This window comes from Diadema antillarum, unplaced genomic scaffold (assembly GCF_040938485.1).
Source record: "Diadema antillarum isolate AM-2024a unplaced genomic scaffold, OU_Dant_1.0 scf00000128, whole genome shotgun sequence".
In the NCBI taxonomy this organism is placed as follows: Eukaryota; Metazoa; Echinodermata; class Echinoidea; order Diadematoida; family Diadematidae; genus Diadema; species Diadema antillarum.
In genome coordinates, this window is record NW_027271017.1 from 6,371,504 (window position 1) to 6,391,928 (window position 20,425).

The 20,425-nt window shown below is 39.3% G+C and overlaps 1 protein-coding gene across 1 annotated transcript; it reads left to right on the forward strand.

Annotated features, from left to right (window-relative positions):
- The first annotated feature begins 1,755 nt into the window (after positions 1–1,755).
- On the forward strand, positions 1,756–20,100 carry LOC139720442 (mRNA cap guanine-N(7) methyltransferase-like). The gene is made up of 11 exons (XM_071631801.1): positions 1,756–1,855; positions 7,287–7,441; positions 8,642–8,752; positions 10,511–10,643; positions 11,933–12,051; positions 12,852–13,033; positions 13,608–13,772; positions 16,006–16,123; positions 17,455–17,580; positions 18,641–18,931; positions 19,291–20,100. Exons 1-10 carry the CDS (start codon positions 1,849–1,851, stop codon positions 18,887–18,889), a joined length of 1,365 nt encoding a protein of 454 aa, XP_071487902.1. The 5' UTR covers positions 1,756–1,848; the 3' UTR covers positions 18,890–18,931; positions 19,291–20,100.
- The last annotated feature ends 325 nt before the right edge of the window (positions 20,101–20,425 follow it).

Consider the following 20,425-nt stretch of genomic DNA (forward strand, 5'->3'; position numbering starts at 1 on the left):
CACAAAAAAGAGTTAAGAACCATTTTAAAACAGTTTAGAGTATAATGTCCATTATCAGATAGAGCAAAATTAAACCTGTCCAATTATACCTCACTACATTATTCTTGAAGTTAAGATTTTCAGAGTCCATCATTATTTCTTATTATGTTTCTCTTTTTTTAGCAAATCTGATAGCAAATGATATCTCAAATTGACAAGAATGGAGTTATCTTGTTTTGCTATGAATCTCTTCATATCATAATCAGATAGGAATATTGCAATATCTTATGAATAGATCAATAAAACATTTTATTTTCACTTTATCTATTTAAATGTTCAATGCCTTGTCCAGAGAGTCCGGCGCTCCGCTGTATAAAACAGCCTGGCGTGATTTCTCTTTATATTCTATATTCTTTTATGAGGAGTATTATAGGAGAGCTAACGGAAATGCCTTATCTTCTCATCGGTTCGCATTATGCAAACTCATAGAATACTAAAAAGTAAAAGGACATTTTAGTTGGTAAAAAAAATAAAGAGCCAGCATAGCAAGAAGGCTATCATAATAGGGCCAGTCCTTTAACAATCACTTACAGTACATTACGGATTTCACTATTTACAATTTTAGAGGGTATTTTTAGAGCGTATTCTTAATTATCAGCGTGATCAGTGATATACGAATCAAGTAAAATTAATTTTCATCGAATGGGCTGCACGTACTCAAATTCTGCATGCACTGGACCTCGGTCAATGCACAAGCTTTGAGAGGGGAGACTTATTATGCGATTTATTGCATAACCCAATGAATATTATCAGTGTTGAGATAAGCAATGTGGAAATTAAACAAAACGCAAAATACTACTATAAGGGCTATGTCGTTCCTGGGGTCCGTTTCGTAAATATTGATCGTAAGATTGATCTTATACGATTACTGCAATTCCAAAAGTTACACTCGATATGCCATTAAGCTTCGGATGTCTTGCTTTAATTCAATCGTAATTATATTATTGTGAAACAGACAATCAATATTGATCTTAATGTAACACTTTATGAAACAGGCCCCTGGTGTAGGAAGCCTAGGCCTACTAGTATTAAGAGATGATTATGCTTCATCTTGAGTTAACGATACCATTTTTTTTTTTTTAAATCCAGGGATTGTTGATGCTCAGGAACAAAGATTAAACAGTTGTCCACGTGTATAATTATTGTCTCCAATCTTTTTCTTTTTTTCTCTCCCTTTATATATATTTTTTTCACTGATGCAACACTTAAACTATAATCATGAACCCTCGGCAGAAATCTATTTTACTTTTTTAAGCTTTTGCTTTTCAACCCCGGTTTCAATTTTGAAAGCTGAAACTCATACTTTAAACGTAATGGTAATAGACAGGCCAACATAATCTTTTGGCTCACCTGTAAAATGAGCATTAGTTTTAAATATTCTAAAATTAAACTCGCTGTACACCACAAGGACTTCAGTTATCTTTTTCAGGTTGTGATTTTCCCATATTCGCCACTCCTCAAGATGGCTTGAGGTGAAAGTTTTTGAGCGGTAACAGCGACATGCATGCATTGATTGTTTCGATGCAAGTTTAGAGAGCGCTCTTCTCTTTTTCACAACGCCGGCGCCGTAGACACAATGTGCTCGCTATGCAACGCGTGACCAGAGCGGAGCGTACGGACCCCTTTGTGCACACGCATCCTATACCGGCGTAGCGTCCGTCCGCGGCTGTTGCGCGTCCGCAATATACCGCACCGTTTTATCACGCGTGTATTGTACAACACGTGTGTATCCGTCTTGGGGTCAATTTCAGCGAGAAAAGTCCGTGTAAAATTCCAAATTGCAAGAAAACAACAGAGGGCTACGCAAAAATGACAGGTACGTTATTTAGAATGATGTATATATATTAGACAACTGTGGCGATTGTATAAAAATATTTCTTTACAGCTCGGATCAAAGAGCCATCTTGCGAATTTGACAAACGACTACCGTGTTAGAATGGCGTAGTCCCATTTGTGATATTCAGTGTAAGCTCTGTTGTTGATCGTGTGTAGAATCTGGTCCTGTGTGATAGTGTGAAGATATTAGTGCATTAGTTTCTTGTTTCAACACTTTCATCGTAGGAATATAACATGCATATTTTGCTTTATTCAAATCACCACCATATCTAGAAATTTTTTTCAATGTTTCATGTTCTCAAGATGGCATGGCTTCCAGAGCAGAGCGAGAGTGAGACATCAACTTGTTTGAATTAGCATCTGCAAACCGCCGCATCAACTGAGTAGAGAAGATGAGGCGTCTCTTGTCATGCTTGTTGAATGTTATCGTGTCCAGTCATGCAAAGTGCAGTGACACAGAGTGCAGTGTCTGAGTATATGAGATTCTCGATCTGTTTATTATTGTTGAGGAGACCTATTCTATACACAACAGTCAAAATATGATTTGATTATGAATTGAGCATGGCATTTCCAGATGCAGACACAGACAGACAGTTGCATTTAGGTTTAGCATGTTTAGTGCATAGTGATGTGAGTAACGAGAGCTATAGTATAGTTGATAGTCTACACCTGTTTTAATTTTTACACATGCACACGCATGTAGAATTGGTTGTAGTAATGACGAGGCAAACCAGGGATCGTGGATAGATCTACAGATAGTACAGTATATACATGTACTTGTATGTATGTTCTTGGATAAGAAAAGAAAAGTAAAAAACCTGCACCAGGGTTCAATCTCCCAACAGTCCCATGCCAAAATTCGACTCGCGCAAAAGTATAGGTTTCTAATGTAGCCGGAGGTCAAACCTTGGACGGCGTTTTGGTTGAATTATGGGCCACTTGGTACAAGCCATTACATTGAAGTTTTGACTAATCAGTGCCTAGTACGGTAATGGTTTTGTGCTGATTAGTTAAAACTACAATGTTAAAATCTTTTGGGACCATAAGGCAGTGTTGAAACATTTAGAGCCATGAGAAGCCGTAGATTTCTACCTCAAGTCTCAATTCTGGCAAGACTTCCTTATTCCCCCCACCCCACCACTTGCCGAATGTACAGGCCTGTATGTGACAGTGAGTGCTTGCATCCATATGTAAGCTAACAAGCGTAGGGTAGTGTACGTACAATGGTATGGCAAAATGAGTGGTTGGGGGACAATCACATACTGTACAAGAAAAGAAGTCTTTTCCTCTATTATGGAAATGGAAAACTTGGCATTTCATGTCCTCTCCAAGTTGAATTTGATTTAAAGAACAAGTTCACCTTCATAGACATGTGGATTGAGTAAATGCAGCAAAATTAGTAGAACACATCAGTGAGAGTTTGAGGAAAATCGGACAATCCGTTTGAAAGTTATGAATTTTTGAGGTTTCTGCTTTAATAGTCACTGCTGGATGAGAAGACTACTACATGCACAGCTTCACATGTGTACAACGATATAAAGAAAAAATAAAGAAATTCAAGGTATTTTCAGTTTTCTTGCATAATAAAAGAACACTCGACTTCCCTCTTTCAGAAGGCAAGGGGGAATAATATTACCCTTAACATTCGTCAGTGACGAGTCAAGGAAATGTGCACTTTTTTGTGAAATTTTCTTTATAAAACATATTCCTTATATCGTTGTACGTGACATTATACACTGCAGTTACAAAGTAGTCTTCTCATCCAGCCGTGACTGTGCAGATACTTTAAACATTTTTGAACGGATTGAACAGATTGTCCGATTTTACCCAAACTTTCACTGATGTGTTCTACTAATATTGCTGCATTCTCTCAATCTGCATGTATGTAAAGATGAACTTGTCCTTCAAAGAAGAAAAGTTGTACATAGTATTGAAAGTTTGAATTAACTGAACATAGATTTATGAGTTTCAGGATTTACAGCTGTTTTTGAACCATTGATATTGGTCATGTTCTCATTTTGGCAAATAGTTTTACCTTTAGATTTTTTTGGCTCTTTAGTCATTTAAATACATGTACATTGTACATGCCATACACGTAAAATTACAATCATACTCATGATACACACAGATTAACATTACACACACACACACACACACACACACAAACTTACTCAATTACAAACATTAGTCTAGTGCATAGTTGGTGTAGCTTGATGTGTGCACATGTTCAGTTTTGATTAAAATTATATATGTACATTGCACTGATTTGTCGCATTATGTGCACTACAGATGTAGTTGTAGAATGCACTCGTGTACTCTTTTTGAAGTCTGAATTCTTTCTTATGCCATAATCTCCTGCGTGATAGCAAGCTCCCCACAATGATTTGGATATTTTTAGTCCGCTCATGATCATGTCATTGATTTTTACACATTGAGTGCATTACTAGACTGTAGTAGTAATATAATACAAATGTACATATCCATGGTTATCCAAAAGAAAGACATGGGGGAGGGGGTTGGGGGAAGCATAGATATATAGTGTTCTCCTCAAATCTCCCATTGTTGTACATGTAGAATATGCTGGCACAGATGTCTATGGAAAGAATATCCCAAATCAATAGAAGGGTCATCTCTGGGTACAAACCAGTGTAGGATTTGACATGATACTGTATAAACATTGGGTGATTTCAAATCTGGTTCTATTGCTGGTGCTTATGTTATCTCAGAATGTAACAGCATGAAATTGAGCCCCAACACGGTTGTTAGGTAATGTTCAAATGATGCTGATCGCAACTACATACATGTACATATGTACAATGTATGTATACCAGTGTTATCTTCACACCATTGCAAAGTCTGCATAGCACTGGAATTGCATGGGGGGAAAAAGTGATTGCGTTTGGTTGAAGTCAAGTATAAAAATAGGCTGCCAGGAATGCTTTGTATCATGCAAATGATGTAAAAAAAAGAAGAATTTAATGCCATACATTTTTCTAACAACTCCAAAATATGTTGATGTTAATTTTGCTCTCAGGCATAGATTTATGTAGCCTTGTCTAAAGTGTTAGCATACTTTCCACAGGCATATATTGCATTAGCATGTAGGCTATGCATGTACAACATGCTTGATGTGAGTTCGGACAACATGCATCCATGGATGAGAATGTTGGTATCACACTTTTGTAGAGCATTGCTAGCACCAACATCAAATCTGAAATTACAAGTTTAATAATCCTTTGGGTATTGCTAGGGGATGGTGTTTATAGCCAATGGGGAAAAAAGCCCATGTACAAGTGTATGATGTACCAATTGTACAGTGTAAAGCGGCAACAAGAATAGTAGAGCTTGATTTACTAGACACCATTCAACTACGGGCCCATCACGAGCTTGCTGGAACTACACTGTACATTGTGTACATCAATGTTGTGGTGAACCTGCCAACACTGATTGATATCAAGATCAGGATTCTCGCTGGTGCTAGTGTTGAGCTCTAACACTAGCACCAAACTTGAAATCACCCATTGTACTATATGTAAGGATCACATGTCTGTGCAGAAGTGTCTTTCCACATGTGTAGTACAGTATGTCCGTGTATACATACATGTGTGTACACATTGTACATGTGTACATGTACAAATGTATGTTCTCCGTTGTACATGTTTGCACATGTGGTACAGGGCATGTTCAAGTTGTACTGAGTAAGTTTTCAGTGCATGTGCATTGTACAAGTGTGTGTGTCAAACCGTGCTTACAGCGTACTGTATGTGTACAAATGTAAGTGGGTTGGACGTACTGTAATGTCTCTCTAAAACTGTATCAGATTAGAGGTCACTTATTTTTACAGTTCTTTACCATCATTAGATGAAAAGAAACAAAGCATACTAAATTCTGAGGATTGTGCTTGTGTGTGTTGAAATGACCTACAATGCCAATGCGGTTTATGTTTTGCTTGTTCTAGTTTCTTTGGTTCATATAGACTTCATACACATGACAGCCTATTGATTCTGCAATGTCCATGCATTACTAACATGCATTTGATTCTATGGCATGTAGTGCTGTGCAATGTGAATTACATTTATTTTGTACATCGGTGCTAAACTATCTCTCTATATGTCTGGGTTTATTTTTATACATCATGTAGCCCACAGTCCACTGCATTAGCAGTGATGTGCTGTGCTGTGATTTTCAAGTTTTATTCAATTCATCATGTAAAACTGTACAGCTTCTTGTACATGTACGTACAGCTTCTTGTACATGTACAACTACACTACACTTTACATGCACAGCAATGCAAACAGTTACATGTAGTGTACATATGTTGTACATGTACTGTACTTTGTATGGTCACTCTTGTTCATAACAGCGGCCACCATGAATAAACTGGTAAGAACTTTATGCAAGATTTTACCTGTATCAAAGTAATTGTACATCTTTACCTCCATTTTGTGTGAAATACATGTTCATACAATTTCACGCTTACGATGGGTTAGTGTGGGACATTTCTTGGTTGAGATGAGGATTCAGCTTTTAACTTTTTGCAAGATATTTAGAAACTACTTTATCAAATGTTTAATAAAGAGCATACAATTCTAGGAGGAATTCAAACTTTTTTTGATGAAACTCAGTTTTTAAATGGCTAAGATATCCAAAAGCAGAGTAAAACAAAGCAATACCGGTACCAGTAAAAGGTGGGCCCTGCATGCACCTTTTGCTAGGATTGCTTTGTTTTGGATATCTCGGCCATTTCAAAAACAATTTTCATCAAATATACTTTGAATTCCTCTTAAAATAATATGCTCTTTCATGTTTCACAAGAGGTTTCTCATCTCAAGGAATCATCATCAAACAACATTGGAAACCTGAAGCTCCATCTCAACCGAAACTATGTCATCCCTTTAAAGGGGATGGCTAGTAACTGATCAGTGGGAATGCTGGGGGATGATTGTTCCAATCCTTGTGGGATTCATTTAAGAGTACATTATATATCTATTGTGTGAAAATTATTTGCTTCAGTAACGATCGCCCCGTCACTGTACAGGCATGCTAACCTGGAAACATTAAACTGCACATTACTTGAATATGAACCATTCTGAAGCAAATAATTTTCACACAACAATAGATATATAATGTACTCTTAAATGAATCCCACAAGGATTGGAACAATCATCCCCCAGCATTCCCACTGATTCCCACTGATCAGTTACTAGCCATCCCCTTTAAATGAGAGATTCTCTCTTTGAGCATGTTGCAACGACATGCTGAAACCCCTCATGGACCACCCTATTACCTATCTTGATATACATTGTAACAAACTTTCGTCAAATTAGATATCCATTCAAGGATAAAAGAAAAAAATGTGTTGTGTTCTAATGCCTCCCTTGCACTGTACCTCTCACACATGACCTTTGCAGACAGTACCACAGCAGCAGCAGCCGAGGCAGCAGTAGAGGAGAAGATGGAGGAGACGCCTGCTGCCGCCGCCGAGGAGGAGACCAAGGCAGAGACTTCTGAGGCCGGAGGAGACAAGCCACAGACAGCTGGGGAGACCTCGACGGAGAAGAAACCAGTGAGTGCACCAGCACAGTCCAACTTTAGTCAGGGCTGCAGGCTAACCCATTTTTTTTTTTCTACTGGTCTGACTTGTTTGTCGGGCCAGTAGGTATCCAGTTTTTCCATATTTTACTGGTCCATTCCTGAAGAAGTTACTGGGCTGACAATGAATTTTACTGGTCAGGGTTCGTCAGACCTGTGCCAGTGTGCAGCGCTGCTTTAGTTACATGTATTTAATTCAGTTAAGTTCAGTTTATTTGGCGCTAGAAATCAAAAGATACATTATGTACATACATATTAAAGAAACAACAACAACAACAATTTGTATTCATGTACGTACATGCTCATGTGATAACAACTTAGAGTTGGGACCAATGTGAACCAACTAGCATATGTAAATGGGGCCCAAAACAGTCCAGCCATGTCATGACTGGAGCCCATCTGGATAAGTGATATTGCTACATGTAGGAGAGTGAGATGTACTTGAGCATGGCACTTTGAAGCAAGTTGTGTCAGGCTTTACATAGGGAATTGTTAATGTACAATTCACTACAATGATTTACAGGATATTTGCATGTTTCATAATTCAAATAATGTGGACATGAAATGGAAAAAAAAAAATGTGTTTGTATGAGTGGAAATACACCTTCCTCTTGACCTTTGTTCCTTCCACCCAAATGTATATTCTAAAGTTTACTTGCACTCACACAAACAAATACAATCCCATACACATACCAACACACAGCATACACATACAAACATGAGCATTCGCCCCCCATGTGAATGTATCCAGTTACCTTTTGACTCTAACGTATCACGAACAAAGCATTATCTTCTATAGCCAACTTAGAAAGGAGAAAATTGAAAAATGCACCAGAGTGATTACGATGTAGTAGGAGGTCAATGTGTTTTGCAGGTGTCACAACTGTAAATACCAGTACATTGAATGGAAAAGCTTGAACATGCATTGTAATTCATTGGTTTCCATATGCAAGATAATAAATTTTTAGTTCTAGTTGCAGTAAATAATGTACAAACCTGATGCTGCTGAGATCACGTACTCATTACAAAACATTAGGAGGGAACAATTCTTGGATAGACGTGCTTACTGCAAAAGAATTTTGAAGACTTCATTGAAGATTTGATCTTTAAAATGACACAATGGAGAATCAAAATTTGACTTGTAAATTCTTCTTACACTGTGTTTATCCCGTAGGGCATGTCTGGCACTGTTGCCAAGCACTACAATGACCTGAGGGAGGGCACCGTGTTCGACAGGACCAGGAGCAGAATCTACTACCAGCGCAACTTCAACAACTGGATCAAGGTGAGCAAAATGAATTGTGGATGGCGGGACGCTGGAATATAGAAGGTGCCAAATATGACAGTGAGGAAGACCCTCAGAGATGCATTGAAGTTGTCAATATGTCATTTGGGTTGGATAATATGTCCTATAACTACTCCAAGGGAATTTGAAGAGCCCAATACAGCTCCCAGCTAACACAATTTTCATCTGGGTTATTGTAACAAGGCTATATTCTTTGGAGTACCAAGATTTAATAGACAATTGGATTCCTGTGCTTGAATTTGCAGTTCAGGTAGAAGAAAAAAAAAAAAAGTCAACATGATGACCTTAGAATCTCTTGTATGACAAACATAGTGAGGTGGCATAAAAGCATGGAATTTGAGTAGTGATCCAGCCACAATTCCTGTTAAAGGGATGGTATAGTTATGGTTGAGACCTGATTTCAGGTTTCTAACTTTTTTTGGTGAGATAATGAGAAACCTCTTATGAAATATGAAAGAGCATGTAGTTCTATGAGGAATTCAACATTTATTTGATGAAAATTGGTTTTGAAATGGCTGAGATATCCAAAAAAGAACAATTCTTACAAAGTGTGGGACCCACACTTCATTATGATCGCTTTCTTTTACTTTGTTTTTGGATGTTTCAGTCATTCCACACCCGATTTGAATCAAATAAATGTTGAATTCCTCTTAAAATGGTATGCTCTGTACTATATCACAAGTGTTTTCTTGGTATCTCGCAAAAAGTTAAAAGCCCAATTCTCACCTCCACCAATACTGAACCGTCCCTTTAACTAATAACTCAAGCTTTCAGTTTCGTATTGGCAGCTCAAGGCCACGTTGAGTACTGTGTATTCACATTTATTTACTAAATTCACTTTCAATGATATCATGGAAGCTCCCCGCACACACTCATACAGAGTTCCATGCTCTGCTGTTTTGCCCCTAACATAAACTAAAGTGTTTGGCACACCATAAACACCACATTGTAATGATGCAGAATGCAGGCCTAGTTGATGTCAATTATTACCTCCGCCAAGGAAGGCGGTTATGTTTTTGTCAGCATTGGTTTGACTGTTTCCAAAATAACTCAAAACAATGTGAACAGATTTTGATGAACTTGAAGGAAAAGTCCATAATGACCCAAGGAACGGATTATCCAACTTTGGTAGTAATCCAGGAATTTTTATGGATTTTTAAAAGGATATTTTCATATTTTGGCAAATAGGGTCGATGAACTGGGGAGTTCAAACTGCGCGTATTTGAGGCTTGCGTGCGCATACCAAAGCATGTGCTCGAGGAGCCACGCAGCAGGAAGGTAAACACTTCTTAGCTTATTTTTTTTCTTTTTTACAGCTATTATTGGGAATTCGGGCGACTTTCAGCATGAATGTTTGGGTGGAGATGAGCTGCTTGACGGAGGTCTGCGCTCTGCGAGTGCTTAAAATTTTTTTTTTTTCTGTAGTTACAATGCATGTAGGCAACTCTGTAGATAGCTTCACTCTGAACATAGACCTTCTCCAGATATGGAAGAACTGAAGAAACTCCTGCCAAAATCTTTGGGCTGATTAACATAATCACTGTGTAAAAAAAGGGAATGCATTGGTATTACAAGTTGAAGTCCATTGCATTGCATAGTTATTTAAGTATTGCTGCAAGAATTGCAGTGACTTTCAGATTTTTCGATTTAGAGATTTGTTCCTTTCGGATCTGAACAATGCGGTAGACTGCAGACATTGCTCCACCCATCTTCCATTGCGTTGTGTTCTTTCCACAGAGTATGGTGATAGCTAATTCGCTGAAGGCAGTGCACAGGAAGAAAGGGTGCACAGTACTGGATCTGTGCTGCGGCAAGGGAGGTGACCTGCTCAAGTGGACCAAAGGCAACATTAAGAAACTTGTCTGTGCAGGTGAGCACATAGCCAAATTATTCCGACCTCGAGCAGTTTCTGTCATGTTTACCTAAGGTGTGATTCCTCTCCATATTCCAGTTGGCTGATAATGAATGGAGTTAATTCAGACGAGAGTGGTAGAAATTTCATCTTAGAACTATAGTTAGAGAGTTTCAGCAGTATAAAAGTTATGATTATTATTTCACAAACCACTGATATTACTCAAATTGGCAACAGTAATGATATCATTATCATCTCAGGAGTCTCTCATTGAACTCTACATAAATCTTCACCAAATTCCCTTGTTTTGACATGAAATCTGTAAGAATAAGATGTATCCCTTTCATCAAATTATTGTGGTCTTTGAATAACCTTTGTAATGTATTATTCATTGCCCAAACATTGGGATGTTTCTTCAGTCAATATGAAAATAAGCCAGTTCGGGGTTCCAGTTTGTGTGTGAGCAGAAAGAGGTCATTTGTACTGAGAGACAGGTTGGTTTTTAAATTCACTGAGATAAGCATCTGTGATGCAATGATTATTCATGTAATCATCATTAGTGGTGCTTGCCAGTACATCCACCTGACAGCAAGCCTGGTCTTTGGCAATGTTAACAGAAAAAAAAAATGCTAATGCATTCGATACACCAAAATGAAATGGATGCTTCCCAAAGTGTTAATCGATTGACAAACCATTCTGGTCACTTGATCTCCCTACGCAGCTACATACATTCTTTGTTTGAATACAAGTTCCATAAAGTTTGAATACAAGTTCCATAAAGTGCTATTTTGGGCAAACTGATGCATTATGTCGCTTTGAATCAAGTGATAATGCCTAACCAACTGAGAAAAATGAAAGATTATTTGTACTCATGTGCACATGAGCTACATGTATCTCCGACCTGGCTTATTGAGCATGTGTTTTTAAAGATTAAATACTGCCCATATGCCAAAAGCATTCTTTAAAAGGATTTGGGTGAAGGATTGACTCGTAAAGATTTTGACTCGCTCAATGTGGAATTATATGAGGTTAGTGGTGTTTAAACGGTGGAAAAGGTCTCTGTACTGGCCTTGACTCTTGGCAAAGACTTGCTAAATAGACTCTAGCACAGAAATGGATATTCATTAAGAACTAGTGATAATAAATCAAGTACATTTTCAGAAAGATGGTAGCACCTCTGCATTACCATTTTAGTTGACAAAGCCTAATCAAATACAGGTATATGAATGATTACATCTTATTCATGACCACCACCTCTTTTCAGTATTTGATACAAGTTTGATGCATGTTGTGTTTGCCGGACGCAGATATTGCTGAGGTTTCGGTGCAGCAGTGCCAGAAGAGGTACAACGATCTGGTGCAGCGAAATAGGCGCCAAAACAACCCGGTGTTTGCCGCCGAGTTCATCGCAGCAGACTGCGCAGATGTAAGTATGCTCTCCAACCGACGTGATTAATAGATAAAGATAGTGTAGTACGGTGCAGGTATTGTGTGTTGTTGCTCAACCAGTAGCCTTTCATACTTTTTTGCCTTTGATATTGTTAGCACTTTCCAGATTCTTCATGCAATCAACATATTTCGTGCCTTCTGGTAAAAATTGGAAGCTGGCAATAGTGGAAACTGATTACTAATACTATGTAATTTCAAGACATGTGAAAGAATAAATGTAGTCAATAGCGGCCACCCAAGGGAGACTAAATAAATGGCCGTTGTACACAGGTGGCCACTATAGACAGGGTCGTTAATATGGATTTTCTCTTAGGGGGAATTTTGCTTAGTTGTTGCATACGACAGGTGGCCATTATAGACAGTGGTCGCTGCAGACAGGTTTGACTTCCTGAGATAATTTGATAGATTGACAGATCTACAGGTACATGTAGGTAGATTGATAGATACTGACATAGGTTAATTGCTACCTAGATAGATAGATGAATATGTAGATGAAATAATTGACATGCACATATACACTTATTAAAGTTGGATCGAATGAAGCAAAGGGGAGGAAATTTTACTTGAGTTCCGGATTGGTCTTTTTCAGGATGTATGTCAGGTTGTGAATCAACATGATGCTCTTACCTTAAACATCAACCAAGTAAACCATAAAAACAGGCTGGAATCCCCCAACCACTCTTTTTCCACTGAGCTTTGCTTGCAAAATCATCGCATTCCTATCAGCTCTGAGGTTACTGGGAATGCATTGCATTTGGTGTCTCGTCTTTTTGTCAGGTGCTGTTAACGGAGCGATACAAGGAGACAGACATCTTGTTTGACCTGTGTAGTTGCCAGTTTTCCCTTCACTACTCCTTTGAGAAGCCAGAGCGGGCACGGACCATGATCAGGAATGCTTGTGAGAGGCTGCGGCCGGGCGGATACTTTGTAGGAACCATTCCCAATGGATACGAGCTAGTGTAAGTCTTGCTTATATAATTATTCTTGTTACAGGTGGTATCATTGTTGGTAATTTAAAGTTCTAATTTTCTTACGTTTCATCAGTAGAATGTGTCAAACAAACAAAATCCAGTGCAAAAAGTTACTTGGAAACTTGGAAAACTGCTTCCTGCTCCCCCTCCCCCCGACAGTAGGAGAGTTTTATTAAAAATCATACTTTTGTTTGAATTATATTCATTCCCCCCCCCCCCCCCCCACAACTAACACATGCACTAGTTTAATTTATTGCATATTTCCAAGCATGTGAATAGACAAAGATGACACATGCACTCTCTATTCCATCAATTTATTTTCATTCCTCATATACTACAACTGCCGCATGTTGAGGTTAAATGGCCCCAAAGGCCTCACTTTTGGCAATGAGTGTGTGTTTTTTTTTTCCTAAGCTTGGAGGAATGGTATGCTGCCTACAAAAATATGAACACTGGTTTAATGTATTTGATATTTCCTAGCATGTGGGCAGACGGAGATGACATATTTAAACTCTCTAATTCAGAATTTTTTTTTCATTCCTCTTCACTGCTATTGCCACAGGTCGAGGTTAAAAGGAGCTGAAGGTCTCACCTTTGGCAACGAGGTCTACAAGGTGACCTTTGAGAAGAAGGAGGAATTCCCTCTCTTCGGATGCAAGTATGATTTCCACCTTGAGGGCGTCGTGGACTGCCCCGAGTTCCTCATCTACTTCCCTCTGCTGGAAGAGTAAGTCAGGGGATTTTTCTCTCCTTCTTCCCGTCTCTTCTTCTCTTCTTCCTAGATTGTATTAACTTTTTGTGTGCCATGGTGTAAACCTTGTGTCTGCCACATCATTCTGAGACTGCAATGCAGGAGTGCTTTTGGAAAACAATCCATTTTACCAAGCCATGTATTGTTATTAGCTCACCTGAGCCTTTGGATCAGGTGAGCTATTGTGATCAATCATCGTCCATCGTCCGTCATTTGTCATGCATAAACTATTTACACTTTTTGCTTCTTAAAAACTTCATGAAGGATTTTCACCAACTTTGGCAGGTAGCAGCCCTTGGTTGATAGAATCTTAATGTTTTCAAATGGATACCATGTCCCCAAATGAAGGAATATTGAAAAATCTTCTTCTCTAGAACCAGAAGTAAAGGGCATAGTTAGTGCTGTAAGTACATCAGTAATTGTAGTTTGTTTGTGAGTGGTCCAGGAATGCACCCCGTTGAACCTGGGAGGGACCAAACTAGGACCATATTTTGACATTTCCATCGTCTTCTTGAAATAGCATGGTCAAATTTATGCCAAGTTTGGCAGATATTATTGCCAGGATGAAAGAATACATATATGCGCGAATGGGAGCCATGCCCCTCTTGGGGGCCCAGAACAAAGCCTCTACGAACTCGATATGTTCTTCTTAGGAAATAGTCTGCAAAAGTGTGTGGAAGGTAGACTTGCGATACTCAGGTGAACTGTAGACCTGAGGGTCTCCTTATTTCATATGTGTCTTCTCTTCTTCCTAGATTGCATTGACTCTTTGTGTGCCATGTGGTAAACCCCATGTGTGCTACATCATTCTCAGACCGCAGTGCATGAGCACTTTTGGAAAACATTCTGTTTTACAAAGCCATGCAACTTTTTGTGGAAGCATTGATTCTAGAAATGCAGTACAGCAAAGTTGTAGGGAAAATTGCAAGCTTGGCTGTGATGAATGACAATTTTTATGACAAAGCTGTGTATATGGTGCTTTCAGTATACTGTGGAGTATCGTGATTTATCAATTGGTTTTGCGCACGGTTGTGCGTTTGAGCAAAATATGCAAAGTTGGCATGCCATAAACTGATTTTGGCGTGGGAAAGTGGCACAAAGAGAGTTGATAATTGTATCAGTTTTTGCATCTTCACCTACTCGTTGGCATATACTCACATTCTGACAAAATGTGCATGCATAGCTGCTGCATATTTGGTACTAAATGTGTACATCTACCACATAATCACATCAATACATGCACAAACTATCACTCTTTTTCAATGTGCAGTGCTGCACCACCAGAATGAGTTGTTCAAATGAAAAAAATCTCTGTTGTATATTTCGGACCGAGATCATGCTCTTTAGTAATATATTATTTATTATTACCCATACGAGGTAGTTTTGCGAGGCAATTGCAGTTGGTATTTTGCAGGGTCGTGGAGGTCAGCGGGCGACATTAGAGCATCCGGGTCTCGCCAATCACTTTACATGTAAACATTCCGGTCGACCACAAAGCGAAGACATTCAAGGACGTCGCTGTGTGTCGGTTACACACACCGTGCACAAAACAATACGTTAGCACGTAAAAACGAGGACGGTCGCTGCGACTGTGTGAGCGGGCGGCGTACCTGATTGTGCATGGTGTTGTGTGCAAGCATGTGGGTGTAGTTGAGCGCAGTGGTGAAGGGTTCGACCTGACGCCGAGTGGATTTTGTTACAGTAAATCAGGAAGTTTACATTGTAATGTAACTGCTCGAAGATGCCTAAAATGCCTGAAAATGGGTAATAATAATAATAATATGGACTGTCCTTTCGGGGGATACGCCATTTATTGCCCTCACTAGAATAGTATTGCCCTCGTCTTCGACTCGGGCAATACAATTCTAGTTCGGGCAATAAATGTTATATCCCCCTCAACGCCAGTCCATATTATATTAATATCACACTGCGAATTGATGTGACTATACTGTACAGTGGTAATTATCACATTTATCACATTAATTTCAGCAATGTTACACCACCTTCTCTTTGTTTTCTATGATTTGTTTGAAGCAAAAGGTGCCAGAAACTTCATGTCCATGTATGATAATTGAACTGAAAACATTTTTTCACAAGCATTATGGAATAGAGCATGTGGATAGAGTGATGGTCGAATTTTATGCTGTCCCTTGTTTATTTAGAAGCAGTTTGTTTTGTTTTGACAATGCTGCTCTTTTTTTTTTTGCAGAATGGCCAAAGAGTTTGACATGGAGCTGGTGTACTTCAAGAACTTCATGGAGATTTACAAGGAGAACAGTGAAAATGTAGACAACCAGGCTCTCATTGCCAAGATGCAGGCCCTGGAGGTAGGAGGATGTGATTCTATCGATATGCTCAAGTCTGCTGTTGTAGCTATGTCGTCATCTCTTTCTCATTCTCTCTCTGTCTCTCTATACAAATATTTGTACCTCAATCTCTCGCTGTTGTTCTCTCTGTTTATCCTTGTTTCTCTCTCTCTCTCTCTCGCTCTCTCTCTCTGTCTCTCTAAACTGCAAGGTCTGTAGAATCAGTCAGGAATTAGTGTTTATCTTTTGGTTCTTACATTTTGAATTACTACCACTGCTACTATTAGGACTACTACTGGTATAGTGAGGTGCCCGCACCTCCCCCAGGGGCCCGAATACCGCCACCCTGTTTAAAATTGTTACAAGCGCACTGAACAAAAATTTATGCCCGGGACTGTGTTCAGTATCCTTAAAAAACTTGAAACTTGGCAGGGTTACCACAAACAAGCAAATTGTGATGAAAAACAAGCAGTTTTTCGCGAAAATTTGAAATGTTTATTGGGAATACGTGTTATAAGTACCATCACGGTCACCCGCACGCATCTTTTACGTGCTTGTCTATGGGAGCTTCACGGTCAGCCGCACACATCTTTTACGTGCTTTGTCTATGGGAGCGCGGGTGGCGAGTTAAGGGCCCCTTCCTTAGCGCGCAACTTTTTCGCATCGTTCGCGTTTGAGGACGATAGCTGCAAATTTCCGGTATCGAATAGTGAATTTGTGGTTCCATTGGAATCTTCAGCATTTTTCCAGTATGTAATTGGGATTTCATAGAATTTCAGTGACAAAATGTGATTCAATGCATAAACATTAACTATGGCGAGGTGCGGGTCACCCAAGTATACTACTGCTGCTGCTGCTGCTACTACTACTAGTACTACTACTACTACTACTACTACTACTACTACTACTACTACTACAACTAGTACTACTACTACTACTACTACTACAACTGGTACTACTGCTACTGCTGAGTACTACTACAACAATTACAAGTTCTTCTACAACAACTACAAGTACTACCAGTACTCAGTAGTAGTACTTACTACTATTACTACTTTTACTGCTATTACCACTACCACTACTACTGCTGCTGCTACTGCTGCTGCTGCTACTACTACAACTGCTAGTACTACTCTACTGCTACTTCTACTTCTACTTCTTAATCCTCCTCAAATGTTCCGGCACAAATTGCAATTTCCACCTTCACACTCTCGTAGAGTATAGACATAGGATCCTCTGTAAAACAGCTCATGATTTTTCCCTCACGTGTGTGTGGCCCATAAGATGAAGAGGTGTCATTTGAAAGGTCACTTTATATCTGTACCACCTCCTCCTTCCCTCCCCCTTCACAGCAATACCCGCCCGACAAGTTCACCAAGCTGGCCAGCTCAAAGAGCGATGACTATGTTCATGCCGAGGCCAGGCATATGGAGCTGACAGGACTGGCCTCCGACACCGACAAGAAGCCCATGACAATTGTGAGTTTCACCCTACGTGTCCCAGACATGATGAATGAATTTGATGAATTATCAAAAGCCTTGAAATCACTATGTCTGTAAGTGATCCCTATATTGGCAAAACATTTAAGATTTTGTAACACCATATTTTTGTCTCAATTGCAAATTTTTGTACTGATTTATTGCAGATTTTATCGAATTTTACTTGTTCCACTCTAATCTCTCTCCTAAATATTGGATGCAATGAAATTTAGAGTTGCCAATTTGATGAGAACAGGATGATTATTGCTGCAGCTATGTACTCTATCAAGTGACTCAGTTATTGTTCAAGTGACATTTGAATTGCCATATTGAGAATAATACAGACAACAACCTTGATATTACAGTTTGCATAGTCATTTTAACCAAATTATTATAACATGTTTCTTGAATGGCTAACTTTGAAGGAAGCTTCTGCGCAGAACTGAGGTGGTTGCAGACTTAAATTTGCACTGTTTGTGAAAACTTTCAGATATTGTGTCTCGTCAACAGTATGAGTGTTGTGTTTTGTTTTGTTTTGTAATGCGGTGGAGTGCAGTGGTATGGGCATGTGTTAAGGACGGATGATGATTTTGTTCTGAGGAAAGTGCTAGAATTTAAAGTGAACAAAAGCAAAAATGACTAAAGATGACATGGAAAAGACAGATGGAGGAGGAGCTGGGGAATGTTGCATGGTGGAAGGAGGACGCCCCAAATTGGGCGTGGTGAAGAGATGGTGTAATAGTGATTGCTTTGAGAATAAGGTCAATCCAGCCACCAGCCAGTTATTGGGGACAAATTTGGTGAGAAAATGGATGGTGATGTTGAATGTCATACTTGTGGATGAAAGGGAGAAACTTTGTGCTTGTGTATTTTCATGTCTTCCCACCTGTTGTGATCACCATAATAGTGATTGCTTTGAGAATGAGGTAAATCCAGCCACCCCAGTTATTGGGTACAAATTTGGTGCGAAAATGGATGGTGATACTGAATGTCATTGGTTTTAAGGGGGAAACTTTGTGCTTGTGTATTTTCATATCTTCCCACCTGTTGTGATCACCAGGGAACCCTGTCCAAGTCCGAGTGGGAGGCATCCAGCCTCTACTGCGCCTTCGCCTTCAAGAAGGCCGGAGAGTTTGAGGAGCCGGAGGAGGAGACCAAGGAGGAAGAGAAGGAGGTTGCCAACGGCGATGGAGCGGAGGCAGCAGCGGAGGCAGATGCGGCCGCGGCCGACAGTGCCGAAGCCCCCCAGGAGGGGGAGGAGGCTGAGGAAGAAGGGGACGCTGAGGGGCAGGAGGAGGAGGAGGCGTGAGGTCAAGTGAGCGAGAGACCGACGGACTGACCATTCTCTAAGGTGAGAAGGGAGAACAGATGATGTCTCTTTGTTACATTTCCTTATTCTCATCAGTGAGAAACAGATACACTTTGTGCAGTACTCCACAAAGATATTACAACATTATATGCTGATGCAAGTCTTCATTGAACTGAAACTAGTCATCTTCAATACTTCTCTTTTAGATGCCGGTTAATATTTTATTTAAAAATGATTCAAGAAAAACTTCATTTCGATATTCATTACTCTAATCTGTTTCTTAAACTTCTCCTTTGCCAGTGGCGAGAGATAAGATGCTTTACTCTTGCCAACTTTTAATGTCACTTGGTATACCAAAAGATAAGCCTCACCCAAACAACCTTTTGCTTTTTCAACCACAGAATCCACATTTTGAAAAGGCGTATCATTTCTGCGCAACCCTGCACGGAAGTGATCTCCAATTGACTGACTGTTGACTCAAAGGGGGGAAACAACAAGTTCAGGCAACGGAACAACGCAAGCAAACACACACATGCAGACATGCTGACGGAACGTGTTATTTCTCTGCAAGTACTTTAGAAATCTGTATACCCAAATAGCTTGACATCTTCAATTTGTGTGGACATTAAAGGGGGACACAAGTTGTCACTTAACAAAGATTTGTCATCCAACGTGATATGAATTACACAGAGGCGGACAATAAGTAACTGGCGAGACATCCTGTAGGTTCCTTTCTCTTTCGTTTTCAGCGGTTGTGATTATATATGAAACAGTCATCATTTTGATAATGCAAATGTATGTGTGACTCTGTGACCTACCCTTATACTTTATTTGTTTCATGTTTGTGTGTTGTTGTGTTTTGTTTTGTTTTTCTATAGGGGGGGTTCATTGTTCTGTGTTCATTACCTTTTCTATCTTTATTTCAAGGCTATGAAGGACTCTTCTATACGCAGAGCAATTTCCCACACAAATAAGTAAGAAACCAGTTCAATTAGCGACTGTGTATCCCCAAAGTGATTTTAATCTGGGCGTGGCCCAGTCAGCATATATTCATTGACCCTGATGGATAACTTTGAATCCTTGTCTGCCCATTGCATTGTGTCCAGTGAAATCAAACAATGTTGGCTGTAGATTTCTGGTTTTTGCTAAGTTCCACCACACAAGTCATTTACTGTCATTGATAATACCTGACCATGTGTTTTGTTTTGTTTTGTTTCGTTTTTTGTTTTATTCTACATCTTTTTCCCTACAGTGCCTGTTCTGAATAAGTGTTTTAGTATTGTTCATCATTGCTAACTTTTTTTATTCCTTTATTTAACTTCAGTTTAAAAGCAAACAAACAAACAAACAAACAAGTAAACCAAAGCATTCTTAGTGTGTACATTTGTTCGGTCAATATTTGTGTGTGTGTGTGTGTGTTTTGGGCTTCTCAGTTGTTTCTAGTGTTTTTGAAAAGAGAGTATGAAGCAAGTGCTTGTATTTGCATTGATGGGGGTGAATTTGATCTTCTATTCTCTATAACTTGTGAATTCTTTG